Below are 26,540 nucleotides of genomic sequence, written 5' to 3' on the forward strand. Positions count from 1 at the left end.
AGGGAGGAGAGCGGAGAAGAGAGCAGGGAAGAGAGTAAAGGACTAGAATACATCCGACGCAGTTGCCTAGCAACATTGCCGAAAGAGCAGTAGAGCCAGAGCGTAGAAGTTGCCAAAAAACGGGGAGCGCGAGAGGGCATCGAAAGCGAACGTGTCAAGGAGGAGTTGCTGTTGCCAAACAGAGAAAAGAGAGCCCCGCACGCGCCAAGAAGTTCACCACTGCGACTGCGCAGCGAGTAAAATGGTGAGATCGGAAGGGCCAAGGGTACGAGAGAGAAGATGCCAAAAAATAATTTGAGACTTTCAAGCGCGAGCATCGGAGTCGAGTAGCATAGAGTAAGAAATGTACAGAGGCACCATTTGCTCTGCCGCACTCTCGAGTGACTTTTCCAGTGATGCCACCTAGACTAAAACAGGGGAAATTTTCAGTCTCTCACGGTTCGATTCGAACTTGTAATTCGCTCTCGCGTTGAGTTTCTGCATCTGAACTGCTCGCTCCCATTGCTAAGGGCGGGTGCGAGCAGTGCAGTTGCAAGTTCGCTGCGGGACCGAATTGCAAGTTCGAATCAAAAACTGAAAAGTGGGGGGGGGGGAAAATCAAGGCTAGCTTCGAACATGGCTCTTAGCAGAGCTTGGGTAGAGGTCCGGGCAGAGCAATTGGTGCCTCTATATATTTCTTACTCTAGGCGAGTAGTAGTACGTGGGACGACGGGCATAGAGTAAGAAATGTATAGAGGCACCATTTGCTCTGCCGCTCTCTCGAGTGACTTTTCCAGTGATGCCACCTAGACTAAACAGGGGAAATTTTCAGTCTCTCACGGTTCGATTCGAACCTTTAATTCGGTCCCGCGGTGAGTTTCTGCATCTGAACTGCTCGCTCCCATTGCCAAGGGCTGGTGCGAGCAGTGCAGTTGCAAATTCACCATGGGACCGAATTGCAAGTTCGATCCAAAAACTGAAAAGTGGGGTGGGAAATCAAGGTTAGCTTCGAACATGGCTCTCAGCAGAGCTTGGGCAGAGGTCCGGGCAGAGCAAATGGTGCCTCTATACATTTCTTACTCTATGCGACGGGAAAAATTTATATTTAAGCGAGACCACGCGGTTCTAGTCGGTAAGCGAAACAGTACAGTCGATCAGAGTTTTTACTGTTGCTGTGAGGAACATTAAAAAATCTAAAAAAAATAGACAACGAATTTTGTGACGTTAATTTGAACGAAACAAGAAGGGCGAAAGAAGCCTGTATAAGATACAAATACTGAATTAAAATTTTGATAGAGAGTGTGTAACTATAACAAACGATAATAATCCTTACCCAAAAATTGGCACACAATTTCAATTAATATACCGGTTGTAAACCAAGCTTTTCGTAGATTATAATCAAGCCCAGCTTTATCGTAGTTATTAACAAAATGCTAGGGCTCTCCCGATTAATATTGCAATTAGTAGTAAAACAAAGGGTTCGCCCGAGTTTTATCGTAATTAGTAGTAAAACACAGGGTTCGCCCGAGTTTTAACATAACTAGTAGCGATCCAGGGTTCGCCCGAGTTTTATCGTAATTAATAATAAACCCAGGTGCTCGCCCGAGTTTCACCGGTGTTATTAATACACACAGGGTTCGCCGTAACTTTACCGTAATTAGTAGAAAAACCCAGTGACTCGCCAGAATTTATTGTAATTAGTAAAAAAAACCGAGGGGTTCGCCAGAGTTTTACCGTAATTAAACCCTGCCTCGACAGAATTTTATCGTAGTTACTGATAGAGTTTTACCATAGCTGGTTACCAAGCCCAGGGTCCGCCAGAGCTAGTTAACAGACCCTGAGCCTGAACCACGTATCCGGTTTGGTTTCCCCTCCTTAGTCTAAATACCATGCCTAAAAACTCACTCATATCGCCCACTGTAAATTTATAAAAATTTTGTCGAGACCCAAGACAACCCCTGAAACCCCTGGCTGAGAAAACATCCTTACAATGGCGCCCGAGCATGGACAGATGTGGGTCTGAATCACGTATCCTCCGGCTTGGTTTCCCCTCCTTAGTCAAAAGACCATGCCTAAAAACTTATTCAGTTAACACACATCGTCCACTGTAAATCTATAAATATTTTATGGAGGCCCTAGCCAACCCCTGAACATATCGCGGCTGGACAAATACCCTTCACTGTGAATAAATAAAGTTCAGACAATTGCAGTTAATACAGGATGAACATAATCAGATAGACATCAACAGCAAGAGCCAAACTGAATTTAAGCTTCTGTCCCAGCAAGTAAACCCCATTAGCAAGTCAGTTAAGATAGACTCAGACCACTTGTATGAGTCAGTTCTTGCAAAAAATAGAGCAGTAATAACTGAATTCGAAAATTTAATTACAGCCATAAATTTAGCAAAGATAAATTTGTTGAGCCCGTTAAGAGATATAACGAATAAATCCCTTACAAATGAATAACGCTATGCAATGTCGTAGACCGCGCCCGAAGGATCCCGCTCTCTATCACCCCGACTTCTATGCCCAACCAGCCCCCTGCAGCCACTAGCTTCAAACGTTTCAGAGACCAAGCTGAAGAAAACTACCGCAGTGTTGCGAATTTTAATTATTAAGTTACTACACCTATCAGCTTACAAGCAGCAAGGTGCTACTAGTAGTAATAAAATTAATTGAGCCAACAGTTTCAGTAGCTGATATCACTGAAGGCCCTAAAGAACAAGGTTTCGACGTTAGGTTTCCTATGAATGTAGTCAACAGGGCTAAAATCCCGCTACCTTTACTTAAAATTGATCTAGGGCCTGAGAACACACACTCTAAGAAATATTAAGTTCACCCAATAAACAAACTTCAGTATCATCTTCATCGCAGAATTACCATCACAAAAGAAGCAGACGTGTTTAGCGCGCAAAATGACAGAAATATGGACACTGCCAATTACAGGGTAGGCAAGCGCAATCAACCAGCTACTGCCTAGTATACTACTCAATCCAACTTTTGTATACCTTCTACAACCACCCCTGCCGTCTCCTTTGTCAATTTTCTTCGTTACCTATCAGCCAGGACCTCTCATCCCGAAATAATATGAAATTTCCAACTTTTGCAACTGTTAGCAGATCAACCAACATTTCTATAGTTATTTTATAACTACACACATTGTTTTATTTGGATTGAGATCGTTCGAAAGGAATATTTAGTTTCCCTACATTCTAGCAAGTGTACTTTTTTAGTTTTATGGCCATTTTTGTTAAATCAATTGACTTTTAAAAGGTTTTTTTCAAATGTATCATATCAGGATTACGATTCCGGGCTTTGCTGTAAGCATTTGCGTAACTGACATATAATTTTTTCTTTATAGATTTGCTCTTTCTTCAGTCCCTTCAACTATCCCGCCTTGCTATGTGTCAATTGAATCCTCTGCGATACTGTTTATCCCCAGTTGCCACTGCCTTCGCTGGCGTAACAAGGACTTACCAGCTTGCGTATTGTCATACTGTTTAGAACGCAACGCTAGGCGTAAGCTAGCCACAGTTTACGGTCATGACAAATCAATGCCTGAGGAGACAGTCGAAACTTTTTTTCCTTTCGATCCTTATTTGCTAAAAATGTAAGTATTCATCAGAGTGGCCCACAAAAAAAAATTGCGCTTTAATATTGTGTATTTTCTAATTTTTTTTTATTACATAGCCCCAACATTGCGGTTTTATGTATTTTTAGAACGCGCAATAGGCCGAAGAGCGCTGGTAGAAGATGAGCATTTTTATCGAAAAATCATGTTCTCAGTTGAAGCTCATTTCCGCCTCGGCGGGTACGTCAATAAACAGAATTGCCGCATTTGGGGCTCCGAAACCCCTCATGTCGTCAAGACAATGCATTCACAAGATTGACTGTTTGCTGCGGTATGTGGTCAAGCGGTATCACTGGCCCGTTGTTCTTCACAAACAGTCGCCGTAACCGTCAATTAAGACCGCTAGTGCGAAAGATTTTTTCTAGTTCCAAAAGGAAGACGAAGACATCGCTTCGTGCCACACAGCCTACTTTGCAGTCGAAATTCAGCGTCGTACTTTCGAAAATTGAAGAATACCGCCTCGCGGCTGAGACTTGAACCCGTTGGAATATTTTGTGTGGGGGCCATCAATTTTTAGTGCTGTGCCAACCATCCCGGGAAGTCGCCATTAAGGTCTATACCATCGAAAATGAGCTCAAAAATTGGGTAGGTCGGATAATAAAAATGAAGTGGACATCACCTAAAATAAACCGCACTGTTGGCGCTATTCAATAAACAAAACTTATTTTTATTATAGCCATTTTAAAACGCAACTTGTTCTTGTGCCACCTTGTATAACTTCCTCATAACACTTAAACATCTTTTTTTCTTTTTTAAGATCTAACCAGTATATTGAAGACAACTATATGGCTTACCAGAGTAATGAAACAGAAGACGATGTGGATAGGACCGCCAAAAACCTCCTTTCTCGAAAACGTGGTGACTCAGAATTGTGCGAAGAAGACGATTTTATTACAACGGATAAACGCCAGAAGCATTTGGAAATGTCTAAAACCGAAGAGCTTGACAAACAATTTCATTGCGGGCCTTAACACCTATTTTAAAATGTCCAGCTTTTATTAATTAAAAATACATTTTCATTTTACGTATCATTTCAACTGGGAGTTGTTTTTACCTGCGTCATAATTTAAAAAAACATTTTCGTTTTAGCTATCACACTAACTTACAAATTTAAATTGATCGAATCCTCCAAAGCTTGATTTTTCGGTGCAGATCGACTCCCTGATTCAAAAGATTATACACAACATTTTTTGTATGGTACCATTTTTTTTTAAGTGTAAACCTTTTACAACTGTTTTCATGCAAAATTGATTTTTTATTTAGGTTCTGCTTAACTGATTTTCGTCACCGTCATATTATATCATTATTTTATTTTCCAATAAGGATAGGTTTCCTAATATAAATGATAGAGCTCAACAGAGTTTGACAAATTTCTAAAACTGAAGTTCCTACAACATAAATTAATTCTTAAAAAATACACGCATGGCAACCGAAAATAATTTGATCACTTTATTTTGAAGATGGAACATTAACAAATCTAACAAGGGCGGCCTTAACTCAAAACTGGGAGGAGTTAACCTGACTACGGTCACCGGGAATCCGGCCGGCGGAATCCGATCCGGCTGCCTAAAAGTGCGGCATCAGCATCTTGGCCGAACGATGGAGTGTCGAGCCGCAGACTTTTTCTACCCTTGCAGAAGGTATTTTAATTTCAGTCAGAAGTTTACAACGCAGTGAAGGAGACCCTATAAAGTATATATATTCTTGATCAGCATCACTATGAGAGTCGATCTAGCCATGCTCGTCGGTCCGTGCGTTTCTACGCAAACTAGTCTCTCAGTTTTAAAGCTATCAGCATGAAACTTTCTCAAAAGTTGTCTTTCTATTGCAGCTAATACATAAGTCGGAACGAGCCGGATCGGACGACTATAGCATTTATCTCCCATAGGACCAATCGGAAAAATAAATAAAAAAAAATTATAACTTTGCTTTTTTATATTTTTTTTAGTTCTTCGACATGTAATAATTGTTAAATATTTTAGAATTACGGTTTAAATTTAATCAACATCGGACGACTATAGCATTAGGCTCCCATAGAATCAATAAAAATAAATAAACAATTTTATTTTGTAATGTAACTTTTCAATTTTTTAATTTTTTTTTTAATTCTGTTTGACATATTATTAATTTGACAGTTCAGAATCACGCTTTTTATTTTATTAAAATCGGAAAACGGTATCATATAGCTGCCATAGGAAATTTCGAATTTATGCGTATATGCTTAAAGCATATGATGATTTTTGGCTTAATTATTCAATCGTTCGATATCGTTTTCCGGTTTTAACAAAATAAATAAAAGCATAGTTCTGAATAATTAAACTATTATTATATTATATTAAATTTAAAACAAAATTGAAAAATAAAGAATTTAAAATTTGTTTCATACATATTTTCTATTACTACAGTTATTATCGGGTTGTCCGACTTTAACCAAAATTAAACCGTAATTCTAAAATCATATATATATCTCAACCCGACTACGGGCATTTTTTATTACGGAATTCCTAGAAAGAATTCGACAAAAAACTGTTAAAAGTCGTTTCTAAAAACATTAACGCAATCGTCGTAAAGTAAACCTGGAATAACTTCAAGTTACAGTAAAAAAATTCAAAATTCAGTAACAAATTCAAAATATTAACTTCCAGTTATAGTGAAAAAAATAGAAAAATTCCAGTTAAATGCTACAAAATTAACTTGAAAAAACTTCGACTTACTGTAAAATTAAAAAAAAAAAACTTGGAAGGACTTTCAATGAGACAGTCGGTCTGGATTTCCTAAAGGAGATAAAAGCTACAGTTAGTTTAGTAAAAAATATAGAATATAAGAACGGAGACCCCTTCAATTTGCTGAATTTAAGGATGTACATTTTGTTAAAGTTAATATGTACCGAGGTCATTAAAAATGATTTTCTAAATGTTATTATCCGCATTTGCGGTCCCCCAGTCCCTGCCGTATAACATAAACATGGTTGGCACAATCCCAACGGATGAGAAACCTATTTTTTCAAAAATGTACCCCTACCCTCAGGTATTATAGGATTTAATCAATGCGGAAGTTAAACAACTTCTTGCTGATGGCATTATCAAACCATCAAAATCACACTAAAAAAATATCTGGGTTGTAGATAAAAAGGGTGTTGACAAAGATGGCCAAAAAAGGCTGGTTATTGATTTTAGGAAACTAAATAAAACAAGAAAGGAAGCAAACTTCGGCAAGCCGAAGTCCATATACCCTTGCAAAAACTAAATGTTCTTGAAAACTTTAAAATTATGATTTACTTGCGTTTATTTTTAAGAACATAGAAGCTATGATGTTTTGCATCTTAATTATTCGATAGTTCCTATGGCAGCTATAAATAATCGTTTTCCGATTTTAATAAAATTAAAAGCGTGATTCTGAACTGTCAAATTAATAATATGTCAAACAGAATTAAAAAAAAAATTAAAAAATTGAAAAGTTACATTACAAAATAAAATTGTTTATGTATTTTTATTGATTCTATGGGAGCCTAATGCTATAGTCGTCCGGTGTTGATGAAATTTAAACCGTAATTCTGAAATATTTAACCATTACTATATGTCGAAAAACTAAAAAAAATATATAAAAAAGCAAAGTTATAATTTTGTTTATTTATTTTTCCGATTGTTCCTATGAGAGATAAATGCTATAGTCGTCCGATCCGGCTCGTTCCGACTTATGTATTAGCTGCAAAAGAAAGACAACTTTTGAGAAAGTTTCATGCTGATAGCTTTAAAACTGAGTGACTAGTTTGCGTAGAAACGGACGGACAGACGGACGGACAGTCGGGCATGGCTAGATCGACCATAGAGTAAGAAATGTATAGAGGCACCATTTGCTCTGCCGCACTCTCGAGTGACTTTTCCAGTGATGCCACCTAGACTAAAACAGGGGAAATTTTCAGTCTCTCACGGTTCGATTCGAACCTGTAATTTGGTCTCGCGTTGAGTTTCTGCATCTGAACTGCTCGCTCCCATTGCTAAGGGCGGGTGCGAGCAGTGCAGTTGCAAGTTCGCTGCGGGACCGAATTGCAAGTTCGAATCAAAAACTGAAAAGTGGGGGGGGGGGGAAATCAAGGTTAGCTTCGAACATGGCTCTTAGCAGAGCTTGGGTAGAGGTCCGGGCAGAGCAATTGGTGCCTCTATATATTTCTTACTCTATGCGAGTAGTAGTACGTGGGACGACGGGAAAAATTTATATTTAAGCGAGACCACGCGGTTCTAGTCGGTAAGCGAAACAGTACAGTCGATCAGTGTTTTTACTGTTGCAGTGAGGAACATAAAAAGATCTAAAAAAAATAGACAACGAATTTTGTGACGTTAATTTGAACGAAACAAGAAGGGCGAAAGAAGCCTGTGAATATAAGATACAAATACTGAATTAAAATTTTGATAGAGAGTGTGTAACTATAACAAACGATAATAATCCTTACCTAAAAATTGGCACACAATTTCAATTAATATACCGGTTGTAAACCAAGCTTTTCGTAGATTATAATCAAGCCCAGCTTTATCGTAGTTATTAACAAAATGCTAGGGCTCTCCCGATTTATGTTGCAATTAGTAGTAAAACAAAGGGTTCGCACGAGTTTTATCGTAATTAGTAGTAAAACACAGGGTTCGGCCGAGTTTTAACATAACTAGTAGCGAAATCCAGGGTTCGCCCGAGTTTTATCGTAATTAATAATAAAACCCAGGTGCTCGCCCGAGTTTCACCGGTGTTATTAATACACACAGGGTTCGCCGTAACTTTACCGTAATTAGTAGAAAAACCCAGTGACTCGCCAGAATTTATTGTAATTAGTAAAAAAAACCGAGGGGTTCGCCAGAGTTTTACCGTAATTAAACCCTGCCTCGACAGAATTTTATCGTAGTTACTGATAGAGTTTTACCATAGCTGGTTACCAAGCCCAGGGTCCGCCAGAGCTAGTTAACAGACCCTGGGCCTGAACCACGTATCCGGTTTGGTTTCCCCTCCTTAGTCTAAATACCATGCCTAAAAACTCACTCATATCGCCTACTGTAAATTTATAAAAATTTTGTCGAGACCCTAGACAACCCCTGAAACCCCTGGCTGAGAAAACATCCTTACAAATGGCGCCCAAGCATGGACAGATGTGGGTCTGAATCACGTATCCTCCGGCTTGGTTTCCCTTCCTTAGTCAAAAGACCATGCCTAAAAACTTATTCAGTTAACACACATCGTCCACTGTAAATCTATAAATATTTTATGGAGGCCCTAGCCAACCCCTGAACATATCGCGGCTGGACAAATATCCTTACACTGTGAATAAATAAAGTTCAGACAATTGCAGTTAATACAGGATGAACATAATCAGATAGACATCAACAGCAAGAGCCAAACTGAATTTAAGCTTCTGTCCCAGCAAGTAAACCCCATTAGCAAGTCAGTTAAGATAGACTCAGACCACTTGTATGAGTCAGTTCTTGCAAAAAATAGAGCAGTAATAACTGAATTCGAAAATTTAATTACAGCCATAAATTTAGCAAAGATAAATTTGTTGAGCCCGTTAAGAGATATAACGAATAAATCCCTTACAAATGAATAACGCAATGCAATGTCGTAGACCGCGCCCGAAGGATCCCGCTCTATATCACCGCGACTTCTATGCCCAACCAGCCCCCTGCAGCCAATTAACAATAAACAAACTTCAGTATCATCTTCATCGCAGAATTACCATCACAAAAGAAGCAGACGTGTTTAGCGCGCAAAATGACAGAAATATGGACACTGCCAATTACAGGGTAGGCAAGCGCAATCAACCAGCTACTGCCTAGTATACTACTCAATCCAACTTTTGTATACCTTCTACAACCACCCCTGCCGTCTCCTTTGTCAATTTTCTTCGTTACCTATCAGCCAGGACCTCTCATCCCGAAATAATATGAAATTTCCAACTTTTGCAACTGTTAGCAGATCAACCAACATTTCTATAGTTATTTTATAACTACACACATTGTTTTATTTGGATTGAGATCGTTCGAAAGGAATATTTAGTTTCCCTACATTCTAGCAAGTGTAATTTTTTTTTAGTTTTATGGCCATTTTTGTTAAATCAATTGACTTTTAAAAGGTTTTTTTCAAATGTATCATATCAGGATTACGATTCCGGGGCTATGTATAATTCGGCTTTGCTGTAAGCATTTGCGTAAATGACATTTAATTTTTTCTTTATAGATTTGCTCTTTCTTCAGTCCCTTCAACTATCACGCCTTGCTATGTGTCAATTGAATCCTTTGCGATACTGTTTATCCCCAGTTGCCACTGCCTTCGCTGGCGTAACAAGGACTTACCAGCTTGCGTATTGTCATACTGTTTTAGAACGCAACGCTAGGCGTAAGCTAGCCACAGTTTACGGTCATGACAAATCAATGCCTGAGGAGACAGTCGAAACTTTTTTTCCTTTCGATCCTTATTTGCTAAAAATGTATGTATTCATCAGAGTGGCCCACAAAAAAAAATTGCGCTTTAAGATTGTGTATTTTTCTAATTTTTTTTTTATTACATAGCCCCAACATTGCGGTTTTATGTATTTTTAGAACGCGCAAAATGGTACCATTTTTTTTTAAGTGTAAACCTTTTACAACTGTTTTCATGCAAAATTGATTTTTTATTTCGGTTCTGCTTAACTGATTTTCGTCACCGTCATATTATATCATTATTTAATTTTCCAATAAGGATAGGGTTCCTAATATAAATGATAGAGCTCAACAGAGTTTGACAAATTGCTAAAACTGAAGTTCCTACAACATAAATTAATTCTTAAAAAATACACGCATGGCAACCGAAAATAATTTGATCACTTTATTTTGAAGATGGAACATTAAAAAATCTAACAAGGGCGGCCTTAACTCAAAACTGGGAGGAGTTAACCTGACTACGGTCACCGGGAATCCGGCCGGCGGAATCCGATCCGACCCATGCAAGCGCTGAGTGTTTAGCTCACTAAGCGCAGCGTTGACCAAACTCGGCCAACAACAGAGTTGCGGGCCGCCCGCAGCGACTGCCTAAAAGTGCGGCATCAGCATCTTGGCCGAACGATGGAGTGTCAAGCCGCAGACTTTTTCTACCCTTGCAGAAGGTATTTTAATTTCAGTCAGAAGTTTACAACGCAGTGAAGGAGACCCTATAAAGTATATATATTCTTGATCAGCATCACTATGAGAGTCGATCTAGCCATGCTCGTCGGTCCGTGCGTTTCTACGCAAACTAGTCTCTCAGTTTTAAAGCTATCAGCATGAAACTTTCTCAAAAGTTGTCTTTCTATTGCAGCTAATACATAAGTCGGAACGAGCCGGATCGGACGACTATAGCATTTATCTCCCATAGGAACAATCGGAAAAATAAATAAAAAAAAATTATAACTTTGCATTTTTATATTTTTTTTAGTTCTTCGACATATAGTAATTGTTAAATATTTCAGAATTACGGTTTAAATTTAATCAACATCGGACGACTATAGCATTAGGCTCCCATAGAATCAATAAAAATAAATAAACAATTTTATTTTGTAATGTAATTTTTCAATTTTTTAATTTTTTTTTTAAATTCTGTTTGACATATTATTAATTTGACAGTTCAGAATCACGCTCTTTATTTTATTAAAATCGGAAAACGGTATCATTTAGCTGCCATAGGAAATTTCGAATTTTATGCGTATATGCTTAAAGCATATGATGATTTTTGGCTTAATTATTCAATCGTTCGATATCGTTTTCCGGTTTTAATAAAATAAATAAAAGCATAGTTCTGAATAATTAAACTATTATTATATTATATTAAATTTAAAACAAAATTGAAAAATAAAGAATTTAAAATTTGTTTCATACATTTTTTCTATTACTACAGTTATTATCGGGTTGTCCGATTTTAACCAAAATTAAACCGTAATTCTAAAATCATATATATATCTTAACCCGACTACGGGCATTTTTTATTACTGAATTCCTAGAAAGAATTTGACAAAAAAACTGTTAAAAGTCGTTTTTAAAAACATTAACGCAATCGTCGTAAAGTTAACCTGGAATAACTTCAAGTTACAGTAAAAAAATTCAAAATTCAGTAACAAATTCAAAATATTAACTTCCAGTTATAGTGAAAAAAATAGAAAAATTCCAGTTAATGCTAAAAAATTAACTTAAAAAAACTTCGACTTACTGTAAAATTAAAAAAAAAAACTTGGAAGGACTTTCAATGAGACAGTCGGTCTGGATTTCCTAAAGGAGATAAAAGCTACAGTTAGTTTAGTAAAAAATATAGAATATAAGAACGGAGACCCCTTCAATTTGCTGAATTTAAGGATGTACATTTTGTTTAAGTTAATATGTACCGAGGTCATTAAAAATGATTTTCTAAATGTTATTATCCGCATTTGCGGTCCCCCAGTCCCTGCCGTATAACATAAACATGGTTGGCACAATCCCAACGGATGAGAAACCAATTTTTTCAAAAATGTACCCCTACCCTCAGGTATTATAGGATTTAATCAATGCGGAAGTTAAACAACTTCTTGCTGATGGCATTATCAGACCATCAAAATCACACTAAAAAAATATCTGGGTTGTAGATAAAAAGGGTGTTGACAAAGATGGCCAAAAAAGGCTGGTTATTGATTTTAGGAAACTAAATAAAACAAGAAAGGAAGCAAACTTCGGCAAGCCGAAGTCCATATACCCTTGCAAAAACTAAATATTCTTGAAAACTTTAAAATTATGATTTACTTGCGTTTATTTTTAAGAACATAGAAGCTATGATGTTTTGCATCTTAATTATTCGATAGTTCCTATGGCAGCTATAAATAATCGTTTTCCGATTTTAATAAAATTAAAAGCGTGATTCTGAACTGTCAAATTAATAATATGTCAAACAGAATTCAAAAAAAAATTAAAAAATTGAAAAGTTACATTACAAAATAAAATTGTTTATGTATTTTTATTGATTCTATGGGAGCCTAATGCTATAGTCGTCCGGTGTTGATGAAATTTAAACCGTAATTCTGAAATATTTAACCATTACTATATGTCGAAAAACTAAAAAAAATATATAAAAAGCAAAGTTATAATTTTGTTTATTTATTTTTCCGATTGTTCCTATGAGAGATAAATGCTATAGTCGTCCGATCCGGCTCGTTCCGACTTATGTATTAGCTGCAAAAGAAAGACAACTTTTGAGAAAGTTTCATGCTGATAGCTTTAAAACTGAGTGACTAGTTTGCGTAGAAACGGACGGACAGACGGACGGACGGGCATGGCTAGATCGAATCTCCTAGTGATGCTGATCAAGAATATATATACTTTATAGGGTCGGAAATGTCTCCTTCACTGCGTTGCAAACTTCTGACTAAAATTACAATACCCTCTGTCAGGGTATAATAAAAACCTCATACAAAGAACAGGAAATTTTGAAATTTGTGTAGCAAATTCCCAACCTCTGCATAGCCCGTCAAACGGAACGGTAGAACGTTTTCGGTGTACGTTAGCCGAAATAGCTCGTTGCCTAAAAATAGACAGAAAACTTGACGATACCATTCACATTATGCTATACTAAAATCTGTCGTAATTATTCATTCAATCTCCAACGAACTAGAAATTAAAAAACACAGAAGGCTCAGGAAAGACCCTGATACCACATAAACAAAGACAGGGCTTACAAAAGTTTCCAGGTAGGAGAAACAAATAAACGGCTAGGAAACAAATCAGCACCACTTTGTTCCGAGGAATCCGTTGAGTCGGACCTGGGTACAACGGTTTTAACAAAGGGTAGTGGTCCAAAGGGCAACCTAAGATAGATTGAGAAAAATTAGTATCAACCAATTCTCTATTATTTCTTTTAGGCTAGTAGTAGTAGTACTCTTCGACGTCGAAAAAATACAACATAGACAGGGTCGTAGTATTAACATGCTAGGGTCCGCATTAAAATAGTGTAAAATAACAGGGACTCCAGATTTTGAAGACTGGTGTAACGATGATTCCGATGCCGCCACAACTATTCCTGATCCCCACGGAGGGGAGGCGGAAAAAATTGTTATTTAACTTAATATTTGATTGTTATTTGTTTGTCAGTTCAATCTTGTTACTTTTTAGATTTATATAATAAGCCTAGGCGTAAACAAAAACAAATAGATTACTCGATAAGTAGAAGGGAGGGAGGAGAGCGGAGAAGAGAGCAGGGAAGAGAGTAAAGGCCTAGAATACACCCGACGCAGTTGCCTAGCAATTCACCGCATAAGAGCGCGAGAGAGCAGTAAAACGAACGAGCCAAACTGAACGCAAAGCCAACCTCAGCGACTTCGCGGTCGCCGACAACTGAGATTGAGAGAGAGTATCAGAAAGCCAACAAGCCAGAGCGTAGAAGCTGCCAAAAAACGGGGAGCGCGAGAGGGCATCGAAAAGCGAACGTGTCAAGGAGGAGTTGCTGTTGCCAAACGGAGAAAAGAGAGCCCCGAACGCGCCAAGAAGTTCACCACTGCGACTGCGCGGCGAGTAAAATGGTGAGATCGGAGGGGCCTAGGGTACGAGAGTCGGTAAGCGAAACAGTACAGTCGATCAGAGTTTTTACTGTTGCAGTGAGGAACATAAAAAGATCTAACGTTAATGTGAACGAAACAAGAAGGGCGAAAGAAGCCAACTGTGAATATAAGATACATAGACTGAATTATAATTTTGATAGAGAGTGTGTAACTATAACAAACGATAATAATCCTTACCCAAAAATTGACACAATATCAATTTATATACCGGTTGTAAACCAAGCTTTTCGTAGATTATAATCAAGCCCAGCTTTATCGTAGTTATTAACAAAATGCTAGGGTTCGCCCGATTTATATTGCAATTAGTAGTAAAACAAAGTGTTCGCCCGAGTTTTATCGTAATTAGTAGTAAAACACAGGGTACGCCCGTGTTTTAACATAACTAGTAGCGAAATCCAGGGTTCGCCCGAGTTTTATCGTAATTAATAATAAAACCCAGGTGCTCGCCCGAGTTTCACCGGAGTTATTAATACGCACAGGGTTCGCCGAAACTTTACCGTAATTAGTAGAAAAACCCAGTGACTCGCCAGAATTTATTGTAATTAGTAATAAAACCGAGGGGTTCGCCAGAGTCTTACCGTAATTAAACCCTGCCTCGACAGAATTTTATCGTAGTTACTGATAGAGTTTTACCATAGCTGGTTACCAAGCGCAGGGTCCGCCCGAGCTAGTTAACAGACACTGGGCCTGAACCACGTATCCGGTTTGGTTTCCCCTCCTCAGTTTAAATACAATGCCTAAAATTTCACTCATATCGCCCACTGTAAATTTATAAAAATTTTGTCGAGACCCTTGACAACCCCTGAAACCCCTGGCTGAGAAAACATCCTTACAAATGGCGCCCGAGCATGGACAGATGTGGGTCTGAATCACGTATCCTCTGGCTTGGTTTCCCCTCCTTAGTCAAAAGACCATGCCTAAAAACTTATTCACACATCATCCACTGTAAATCTATAAATATTTTATGGAGGCCCTAGACAACCCCTGAACATATCGCGGCTGGACAAATATCCTTACACAGTGAATAAATAAAGTTCAGACAATTGCAGTTAATACAGGATGAACATAATCAGATAGACATCAACAGCAAGAGCCAAACTGAATTTAAGCTTCTGCCCCAGCAAGTAAACCCCATTAACAAGTCAGTTAAGATAGACTCAGACCACTTGTATGAGTCAGTTCTTGCAAAAAATAGAGCAGTAATAACTGAATTCGAAAATTTAATTACAGCCATAAATTTAGCAAAGATAAATTTTTTGAGCCCGCTAATAGATATAACGAATAAATCCCTTACAAATGAATAACGCAATGCAATGTCGTAGACCGCGCCCGAAGGATCCCGCTCTCTGTCACCCCGACTTCTATGCCCAACCAGCCCCCTGCAGCCACTAGCTTCAAACGTTTCAGAGACCAAGCTGAAGAAAACTACCGCAGTGTTGCGAATTTTAATTATTAAGTTACTACACCTATCAGCTTACAAGCAGCAAGGTGCTACTAGTAGTAATAAAATTAATTGAGCCAACAGTTTCAGTAGCTGATATCACTGAAGGCCCTAAAGAACAAGGTTTCGACGTTAGGTTTCTTATGAATGTAGTCAACAGGGCTAAAATTCCACTACCTTTATTTAAAATTGATCTAGGGCCTGAGAACACACACTCTTAGAAATATTAAGTTCACCCAATAAACAAACTTCAGTATCATCTTCATCCCAGAATTACCATCACAAAAGAAGCAGACGTGTTTAGCGCGCAAAATGACAGAAATATGGACACTGCCAATTACAGGGTAGGCAAGCGCAATCAACCAGCTACTGCCTAGTATACTACTCAATCCAACTTTTGTATACCTTCTAAAACCACCCCTGCCGTCTCCTTTGTCAATTTTCTTCGTTACCTATCAGCCAGGACCTCTCATCCCGAAATAATATGAAATTTTCAACTTTTGCAACTGTTAGCAGATCAACCAACATTTCTCTAATTATTTTATTGAGATCGTTCGAAAGGAATATTTAGTTTCCCTACATTCTAGCAAGTGTAATTTTTTAGTTTTATGGCCATTTTTGGTAAATCAATTGACTTTTAAAACGTTTTTCTCAAATGTATCATATCAGGATTACGATTCCGGGGCTATGTATAGTGCGATTTGTACTACAGTGATATTTTTAGATAACACAACATTGTTTTTTGCGGCTATGTTAGTTTATATATATAATTAGGCTTTGCTGTAAGCATTTGCGTAATTGACATTTAATATTTTCTTTATAGATTTGCTCTTTCTTCAGTCCCTTCAACTATCCCGCCTTGCTATGTGTCAATTGAATCCTCTGCGATACTGTTTATCCCCAGTTGCCACTGCCTTCGCTGGCGTAACAAGGACTTACCAGCTTGCGTATTGTCATACTGTTTTAGAACGCAACGCTAGGCGTAAGCTAGCCTCAGTTTACGGTCATGACAAATCAATGCCTGAGGAGACAGTCGAAACTTTTTTTCCTTTCGATCCTTATTTGCTAAAAATGTAGGTATTCATCAGAGTGGCCCACAAAAAAAAATGGCGCTTTAAGATTGTGTATTTTTCTAATTTTTTTTTTATTACATAGCCCCAACATTGCGGTTTTATGTATTTTTAGAACGCGCAATCGGCCGAAGAGCGCTGGTAGAAGATCAGCATTTTTATCGCAAAATCATGTTCTCAGTTGAAGCTCATTTCCGTCTCGGCGGGTGAGTCAATAAACAGAATTGCCGCATTTGGGGCTCCGAAACCCCGCATGTCGTCAAGACAATGCATTCACAGGATTGACTGTTTGATGCGGTATGTGGTCAAGCGGTATCACTGGCCCGTTGTTCTTCACAAACAGATCATGAGTCGCCGTAACCGTCAATTAAGACCGCTATCGAGAAAGATTGGAAGATTTTTCCTAGTTCCAAAAGGAAGACGAAGACATCGACGACATATGGTTCCAGCAGAAAAGCGCTTGGTGCCACACAGCCTACTTTGCAGTCGAAATTCAGCGTCGTACTTTCGAAAATCGAAGAATACCGCCTCGCGGCTGAGATTTGACCCCGTTGGAATATTTTGTGTGGGGGTCATCAATTTTTAGTGCTGTGCCAACCATCCCGGGAAGTCGCCATTAAGGTCCATACCATCGAAAATGAGCTCAAAAATAGGGTAGGTCGGATGATAAAATTGAAGTGGACATCACCTAAAATAAACCGCACTGTTGGCGCTATTCAATAAAAAAAAATTATTTTTATTATAGCCATTTCAAAACGCAACTTGTTCTTGTGCCACCTTGTATAACTTCCTCATAACACTTAAACAGCTTTATTCTTTTTTAAGATCAAACCAGTATATTGAAGACAACTATATGGCTTACCAGAGTAATGAAACAGAAGACAATATGGATAGGTCTGCCGAAAACCTCCTTTCTCGAAAACGTGGAGACTCAGAATTGGGCGAAGAAGACGATTTTATTACAACGGTTAAACGCCAGAAGCATTTGGAAATGTCTAAAACCGAAGAGCTTGACAAACAATTTCATTGCGGGACTTAAATCCTAGGTCATATTTTAAAGTGTCCAGCTTTTAGTAATTAAAAATATATTTTCATTTTACGTATCATTTCAACTAGGAATAGTTTTTACCTGCGTCAGAATTTAAAAAAACATTTTCGTTTTAGCTGTCACACTAACTTACAAGTTTAAATTGATCGAATCCTCCAGAGATCAAAGCTTGATTTGTCGGTGCAGATCGACTCCCTGATTCAAAAGATTGTATACAACATTTTTAGTATGGTACCATTTTTTTAAGTGTAAACCTTTTACAACTGTTTTCATGCAAAATTGATTTTTTATTTCGGTTCTGCTTAACTGATTTTCGTCACCGTCATATTATATCATTATTTAATTTTCCAATAAGGATAGGTTTCCTAATATAAATGATAGAGCTCAACAGAGTTTGACAAATTGCTAAAACTGAAGTTCCTACAACATAAATTAATTCTAAAAAAATACACGCATGGCAACCGAAAATAATTTGATCACTTTATTTTGAAGATGGAACATTAAAAAATCTAACAAGGGCGGCCTTAACTCAAAACTGGGAGGAGTTAACCTGACTACGGTCACCTGGAATCCGGCCGGCGGAATCCGATCCGGCCCATGCAAGCGCTGAGTGTTTAGCTCACGAAGCGCAGCGTTGACCATACTCGGCCAACATCAGAGTTGCGGGCCGCCAGCAGCGGCTGCCTAAAAGTGCGGCGTCAGCATCTTGGCCGAAAGATGGATTGTCGAGCCGAAGACTTTTTCTACCCTTGCAGTGGGTATTATAATTTCAGTCAAAAGTTTACAACGCAGTGAAGGAGACCCTATAAAGTATATTTATTCTTGATCAGCATCACTAGGAGAGTCGATCTAGCCATGCTCGTCTGTCCGTCCGTCTGTCCGTGCGTTTCTACGCAAACTAGTCTCTCAGTTTTAAAGCTATCTGCAAGAAAATTTTATTAAAAGTTGTCTTTCTATTGCAGGTAGTATATAAGTCGGAACGAGACGGATCGGACGACTATAGCATATAGCTCCCATAGGAACAATCGTTTTTAATTTTTTTTAGTTCTTCGACATATAGTAATGGTTAAACATTTCTGAACTACGGTTTAAATTTCATTAAAATCGGACGAATATATCATATAGCTCCCATGGAAGCAATAAAAATATATAAACATTTTTTTTTAATGTATGTTACGGGAGCGGGGTAAGAAAAAAAACAAGAAAGAAATAGATACAATAACCAGAGACAGAAGACACTGTGAGTGCAGGTGGCGAAACACCAAAATTGGCCAATACAGTAACCAGCAACTAATTGGTCAGAGTAAGCAATTCATAAAAACATAAAGCAGGCAATAGGTGTACGCAGCAATTAATATGAAACCTAGCAGAATCCAGAAGTGGGCCATTGAGCCATTCCTACAACATAAATTAATTCTAAAAAAATACACGCATGGCAACCGAAAATAATTTGATCACTTTATTTTGAAGATGGAACATTAAAAATCTAACAAGGGCGGCCTTAACTCAAAACTGGGAGGAGTTAACCTGACTACGGTCACCTGGAATCCGGCCGGCGGAATCCGATCCGGCCCATGCAAGCGCTGAGTGTTTAGCTCACGAAGCGCAGCGTTGACCATACTCGGCCAACATCAGAGTTGCGGGCCGCCAGCAGCGGCTGCCTAAAAGTGCGGCGTCAGCATCTTGGCCGAAAGATGGATTGTCGAGCCGAAGACTTTTTCTACCCTTGCAGTGGGTATTATAATTTCAGTCAAAAGTTTACAACGCAGTGAAGGAGACCCTATAAAGTATATTTATTCTTGATCAGCATCACTAGGAGAGTCGATCTAGCCATGCTCGTCTGTCCGTCCGTCTGTCCGTGCGTTTCTACGCAAACTAGTCTCTCAGTTTTAAAGCTATCTGCAAGAAAATTTTATTAAAAGTTGTCTTTCTATTGCAGGTAGTATATAAGTCGGAACGAGACGGATCGGACGACTATAGCATATAGCTCCCATAGGAACAATCGTTTTTAATTTTTTTTAGTTCTTCGACATATAGTAATGGTTAAACATTTCTGAACTACGGTTTAAATTTCATTAAAATCGGACGAATATATCATATAGCTCCCATGGAAGCAATAAAAATATATAAACATTTTTTTTAATGTATGTTACGGGAGCGGGGTAAGAAAAAAAACAAGAAAGAAATAGATACAATAACCAGAGACAGAAGACACTGTGAGTGCAGGTGGCGAAACACCAAAATTGGCCAATACAGTAACCAGCAACTAATTGGTCAGAGTAAGCAATTCATAAAAACATAAAGCAGGCAATAGGTGTACGCAGCAATTAATATGAAACCTAGCAGAATCCAGAAGTGGGCCATTGAGCCAGAAAAAGGGGAAATTATGTACCTAAGTGGAAACACTTAGATGACCCAGAAGCAATACCACCGGTATAAAAGAGCCCCCACCTTAGGTTCGAGTAGAGACAGTTCAAGATAATTGCGAATCGGGTAGTCACAGTCCAAGATAATTAAGAATCGGGATTCGAGACAGAAACGACCGCGGAACCGCGTTTAGTCCACTACTGGCAAAAGCAATAATCGCGGAGGACCTATCCGAGTGATCGAATTTAGAACCCGATAGAAATATAACTTATATATCATGGGATCTACAACCTCGACGGCATCCCACAACCCGGCAAACGTGGTGAACAACGTCAAAATGGTAGACCACAAGGAGAACATAACCAAAGTCTACAATGTTTTGTGCCTCATTAATGGACTCTTCCTCCGGATGTACAAGCGATCTGTGCAGAGTCGTCGGGACCACGGACACGAGCTGGAGAAAATCATAGCTGCCACCGCCAATTGGCCAGAAAGGAGCCAGCACTAACATATCAACCCGTGCAAAAATAACAATTACTTCATTATTATTATTTCAATTTCGGTAAAACAATCAACAACACCCATAAAAATAAACAAACAATTAAATGCAAGCAAAAGATCAAAGTTTTATTTGTAATTGGAACCACCAGAAGAAACCTCAGCTAGAAGTGCTACCGTCAACCGTCGCGAGTACCGTTTTCACTCTTCTCTTCCTTGCAATTCGTATCGCAATAAAGCTAATAACTTATTTTTTTCTCTTTGTGAAAAAAGACCAACATCGCTCAATTGCCCAAGATAATATAAACTCAATATAAACTAATCCAACACTTTAGTCATAATGTTAAGTGAATTTGCACTAATATAAATATATTTATGCATATGTGTATAACTAATTTTCCAAACCCAGAATACTACAATGAGAGCTCTCGTCGATGGAAATAAAAAGGGGTAAGTGAGTTGTGTTCGACTTACTGTCAAGCAAACCTTTTTAAAATATATATATATATATTTACACATATGCGTATATACCTAGCTCTATAGTCAATTTAAACATTTATATATATATATATATATATATATATATATATATACATATATATATATATGAATATGTATATATATATATATATTTAGAGTCATTTAATATTCATATTATTATTCTTATAAATTAACTCCAAATATTATTCTTAAATTTATATTCAGTCCTATTAGTTTTATTACCCGTTAATACAAATATTATATACACCGCGTAGAATATTTCTCAGTTTAATTTGGCACCTTAAATTACTAATTAAATGTGCACCTTTTTAAATGAAAAATCTTTTCAATAAATTATAATATGAAGCAGAACTCAATAATGTCTTGGTAAACGTCTAAAAAAGTGGGGAGCTGGCGCAAATGGAAAAACTCGGGTCAAGAACAATGACGTTACTTTCGACTGACGACATTGACAATAGGGGATCGCATTGCAGTGGCCGGCGGCGATCCATCGGCATACGGGACGTATGAAGGGGCAGGGTAAAACAGCCACACGCTGCCGATCGAAATTCGGTCAAGCGCTCGAACTAGCTACTTGCGAAGTTTGTGGGCAGCGACGACAAATGACAAAACGAACTGGACGATCTCTATCATTTTTTCTAAGGCACGATAAATTTATTCTCGTTATGTAGGGGAGGGAGTGGTTTCCAAAGAACCCACCCCGTCCGGCGAGCTGAGCGGGCACCCAGCGTGCCTACCCAGGACGCAACTCCCTCGGCCCAAGTCGTTTGGACTGGGCACTAATACACCGACGTAACAGAATTGGCAACCAACGCAGCATTCTTTGCATCCTAGGAACTAGGACTTTTAACATCTGAAGATGTCTTTTTTACGTTATTAAAGGTTACGATTTCAAAATCGGAGTACCGGATGTTGGGCATATCTGAAAAAATTGGGAGGGGGCGAACAGACCAGATCCGTACAAACCGACGCTATCCGTTTGAGCCAGGCAAGAACCAGGTCGCTCGAGAGGTTCGAGTCTGTACGGATTCCACCAATACAAGGGCGGGAGGACTGAATCTATCTCTCTGGCCGACGCTATCCGCTTGTACTAGGCATGAACCAGGTCGCTCGAGAGGTTCGAGTCCAGAGAGAGAGAGGAAACAGGGAGGCAATTTCTTTAGTCTGTCTGAAATAAAGCTCTATTTGTCTGTCTGTGAGCAAGTCTACCTGTTTCCGACGACTATGAGGGAGGGGGTTTCGGACAGTTCCTTCTACGGGGAATCACCACTCCGGTGGAGGCTGTAGTCCTGGGAAGAGGTCAGAAGGACATCAATGGAACAGGTGTCTCCGGTGGATAATCCTATCATAAAATTCACTTACTTAGGGACCTTTTTTTATAACTTCTTGGGGGCTTAATTTCGAACGGTTTCTTGACCCATAAACAACTTCCAATGCCAGCGAACCCGATTTAAAAATTTTTGTATTCTTTTCATAATATAATTGTCAAATAAAACTGCTGTTGTATGCAAAAACAATCAAGCAGCATAAAAAGTGAACGAACACACACATATTTTTGTCCAGTCTTTTTGAGTCGCGTCTTGGCTCAAGTGTCTTTATCGTCGTCATTCAAATTGGTAATTTGAAGATTTAACAAAAAACAAGAAAGGAAGCAAACTTCGGCAAGCCGAAGTTTATATACCCTTGTAGCTATTGCTAGAATTAAATTTTTGAAAAGATTAAAATTATGATTTACTTGCGTATATGCTTAAAAACATTGATGCTATGATGATTTTCAGCTCAATTATTAGATAGTTATTTTATATATTTTTATTAGTTCTATGGTAGCTATATGATATAGTCGTCTGATTTTGATGAAATTTAAACCGTAATTCTGAAATATTTAACCATTACTATATGTCGAAGAACTAATAGAAAAATTTAAAAACAGCAAAGTTATCATTTTTTTTGTATTTTTTTTTCCGATTATTCCTATGGGAGCTATATGATATAGTCGTCCGATTTTGATGAAATTTAAACCGTAATTCTGAAATATTTAACCATTACTATATGTCGAAGAAATAAAAAAAAATTTAAAAACAGCAAAGTTATAATTTTTTTTTATTTTTTTTCGATTGTTCCTATGGGAGCTATATGCTATAGTCGTCCGATCCGGCTCGTTCCGACTTATATACTACCTGCAATAGAAAGCAGATACTAGTTTGCGTAGAAACGGACGGACAGACGGACATGGCTAGATCGACTCGCCTAGTGATGCTGATCAAGAATATATATACTTTATAGGGTCGGAGATGTCTCCTTCACTGCGTTGCAAACTTCTGACTGAAATTATAATACCCTCTGCAAGGGTATAAAATGTGTGGCAGGCGTGTGCCACTATCAAGGTTGATTATTGTTTATTTATTATTTAATTACTTCGGCACGAGCCAAAACCTTGAAATATTAAGATTGTTCAGTAAATGGCAGGGAAGAGGAAGAAGGTAAAGTTGACAATACCGCATACTAGGACTGCAGAGGCTTCAACCTTAGCCGCAAGACAGGCTCGGAGAGCAAGGCAAATCGTGACAACTAGTGATCAACAGGCACCGGAACAGTCGGTCAGCTTTGGCAGCAAGATAGATAATTTAGGAAGCCTGGCAGATTACCACCATGGAGGAGTCGTCAGGAGCTGTAGGGGGTGAAAACTATTACTTAGGACAGCCACAAGGAAGGTCCAGCGTGCTACTTAATACAGGAGCACGGCCGCGGCAGTCGGAGAAAGAAAGCAGGCTGGAGCGAATGATGTCTGCGCTGATCATGCAAGGCAACAAGTTAAGGGCTACAGTCGCAACCCAGATAACGGAATTAAATACCCAGATAATTAATCTAGAAACAAAGGTGGCAGAAATAAGTTAATCACAATCAGGTAATTCACAGACAGCCGGAGACACGTCTGTACAAAACAGCACTTCTCGGCCGGCACCTTCGAGCCGCTGTGAGCGTCAACTTTACACCGAAACAGGAGTTTCGGGACCAGCCGAGGGATGTCAATAGAAAGTTTTCTCTTCCGAGTAGATCGCATGAAAGCACTGTATGGGTATACAGATGAACAGGTATTCCGAGAATTTCACTGTTTACTCACTGGATCCACCAGCAAATGGTATTGGCAAATGCTGGAAGACAAAGCGGACGACCATTATTTTGGCTTCCACTCGGGTTAGCAATGACCAGAGCCTTTTCGACATCGGAGAACAACTATGTCACCATAAAAGAATTAATGGAACGACGACAGGGATATAACGAAGTTTGGAGGATTATATTTCTGCGATGCACAATTTGCAGTTTAAACTAAGAAATAAGATTCCAGAATCCAACCTTCTGGAGATATTGAAGAAGAACCTAAATTCTCAAATGGGAGCCTTTTTGTTGGCGTCAAGCATATCTACATTAGCCGAGCTTAAGAGGGAAGGAATACGTGTCAAAAAAATGGTTGAAGGACAAGAGGTCAGGCCCGCGGCACGTTAACGGGATCATAAATGAATCGGAAGAAGGATATGAGGCCGATTACTACCAGGTGGCCAAAGCCACCATATCCGTAGAACAGGTGGGTCATTGACAGCCGATCGCACTTTCACTTGGCCCGATCATAAGCATGGCATCATCGTCTCCATCCCCAGCTGCAGGCCATCACCGTGGACCCGCCATCATCATCATCATCATCGTCATCATCATCATCATCATCATCATCATCTTCTTCATTACCATCGTCATTGTTACCATCGGCTAGCGATTGTTGTTGCTGGTTGAGTAATCCCCACCTAGATCCGATGAAGACGACTTAACTTGGACTTCTTGGCAGCTGATATAATAGGCGAACCTGGTAAGGTGTCTTTTAAGAATAGTTTAACTACGAATAGGAAAACAGAAGGGCCCAAAGGGGATACTTTTAAAGCATTATATTGTTTTCATTTTGATATAAGCGACTTACAAATTTTTTTTATTATATTTATAATGTTTGGTGAATAGTGGCAAAAAGATTAACAAAATATATTTTTGATTTCACTTACACATTTTAGTATCTTGCCATTAAAATTTAACTCACCTTAAAAACCCCTTTATTAAGTAAATAATGTAGGATAACGAAATGATTATGATGTTCATATACCCTTGCAGCTATTGCAAGAATTAAATATTTTTGAAAACATTAAAATTATGATTTACTTGCGTATATGTTTAAAAACATTAAAGCTATGATGATTCTCAGCTCAATTATGTAGCGCTTGGTGCAGCTGCAGATAGTCCAACGCCATCTAGATACAAAGTAAAAAGAAAAAAAATCGGTGGCGCCATCTAGATCTCGATGGGGAGAATTGGTGGCCTGGCAGGGTTAGATCATTTGGGGTAACAGGGCGAAATGTCAGACTTTCTCTGAGTGAGAGAATTTCTCCAATTAGGGGGAGAGATAGGTTGCCGCCTTTATTGCGGCGTCACTAGCCGCCATTCCTAATTGGGCATCCAAAGTGGTCGGTTGAGTAAAAAGTGTGAAATCAGTTAACCAGCGAAAGTGCTCGAAAAGCAGAGGCGGCTACCAACAGCCGCACAGTTACCACGGCAAGGAAGTTACCCAGAAGGAAGACCCCAGCGGGATTCCGACCAAGTTCAGGGGTGAGTGAGAAGGGAATGAGGTCTTTTAGATTTTCTAAGGGGGCTCATCTTGTTGCATAGGTGTTGGCCAAAAGGTGCCGCCCCCAAGTCCAAGACGCAACCCGTGAGGTTAGAAGCAGGCACCAGTTTTTTTCGCAGTGCTGTGAAGCCACCACAGCGCAAAAAGCCACCAGTGATCGGCGCTCCAAAGAGGAGAAGGAGGAGACCACGGATGGACGGCCGGCAGAAAACATAAAAAGAAATCAGCGGTCAAGTCAGCGTCCGGCGGGAGAGCGAGAGTGTCGCAAAATTCGTCGGTGGTGTTAAAAGTCTCATCATATTAAGAAAAATGGCATATTAATTGCCACAAGTTTTATCGTCAGCCCAACTAAAAAAGTTAAGCAGCAAAAAGCTGCAATGATGTGCGGAAATAAGTAAAGTTAATTTAGTCTAAGTTTTTTTTTCTAATAATTTTTTTTTGGTATTCAAATGGAGTGAGTGATTATGTGAGTGAGAGAATATGGAATGTGTGGCTATCGTGGTGTTGTTTTATTGGTAGCTTAAAGGAAAAAGAAAAGCGAATTAGGCTTATATTACAAAAAAAAAAAAAAAAAAATAACTCAAACAAACCAAAAAAAAAAAAAAAAAAAAGGAATAAGAATCAAAAGTACTAACGTTCATTTAGTGGCATCGGGTAGTGTTCAAATAAATAATATTTCTAGTTCCTCCCAAACAGCAGACTACCGTCGCCGAAAGCGCTTTCATCGATGGATGTTTAAAGAAAATTGGTGAGTGATATTAATTCCATAAATCCCG

General features: G+C 38.7%; 1 protein-coding gene and 1 long non-coding RNA gene across 3 annotated transcripts; both read left to right on the plus strand.

Moving 5' to 3' along the window:
- The first annotated feature begins 1,074 nt into the window (after nt 1-1,074).
- Nucleotides 1,075-4,646, plus strand: LOC128265029 (uncharacterized). Of its 2 annotated transcripts, none has more exons than XR_008268791.1 (3): nt 1,075-1,111; nt 3,340-3,588; nt 4,367-4,646. XR_008268791.1 is itself a non-coding variant. In XM_053000794.1 (3 exons), exons 1-3 carry the CDS (start codon nt 2,894-2,896, stop codon nt 4,578-4,580), a joined length of 495 nt encoding a protein of 164 aa, XP_052856754.1. In that variant the 5' UTR covers nt 2,879-2,893; the 3' UTR covers nt 4,581-4,646. The 2 variants fall into 2 exon arrangements, 1 of the variants encoding a protein (XP_052856754.1); XM_053000794.1 differs by lacking the exon at nt 1,075-1,111 and adding an exon at nt 2,879-2,925.
- Nucleotides 4,647-16,166: 11,520 nt separating this feature from the next.
- On the plus strand, nt 16,167-17,842 carry LOC128265030 (uncharacterized). The gene is made up of 2 exons (XR_008268792.1): nt 16,167-16,690; nt 17,513-17,842. It is a non-coding gene; the product is annotated as an uncharacterized LOC128265030 (long non-coding RNA).
- Nucleotides 17,843-26,540: the final 8,698 nt, after the last annotated feature.

The sequence above is a fragment of the Drosophila gunungcola genome, unplaced genomic scaffold (assembly GCF_025200985.1).
Source record: "Drosophila gunungcola strain Sukarami unplaced genomic scaffold, Dgunungcola_SK_2 000089F, whole genome shotgun sequence".
NCBI classification, from domain to species: domain Eukaryota; kingdom Metazoa; phylum Arthropoda; class Insecta; order Diptera; family Drosophilidae; genus Drosophila; species Drosophila gunungcola.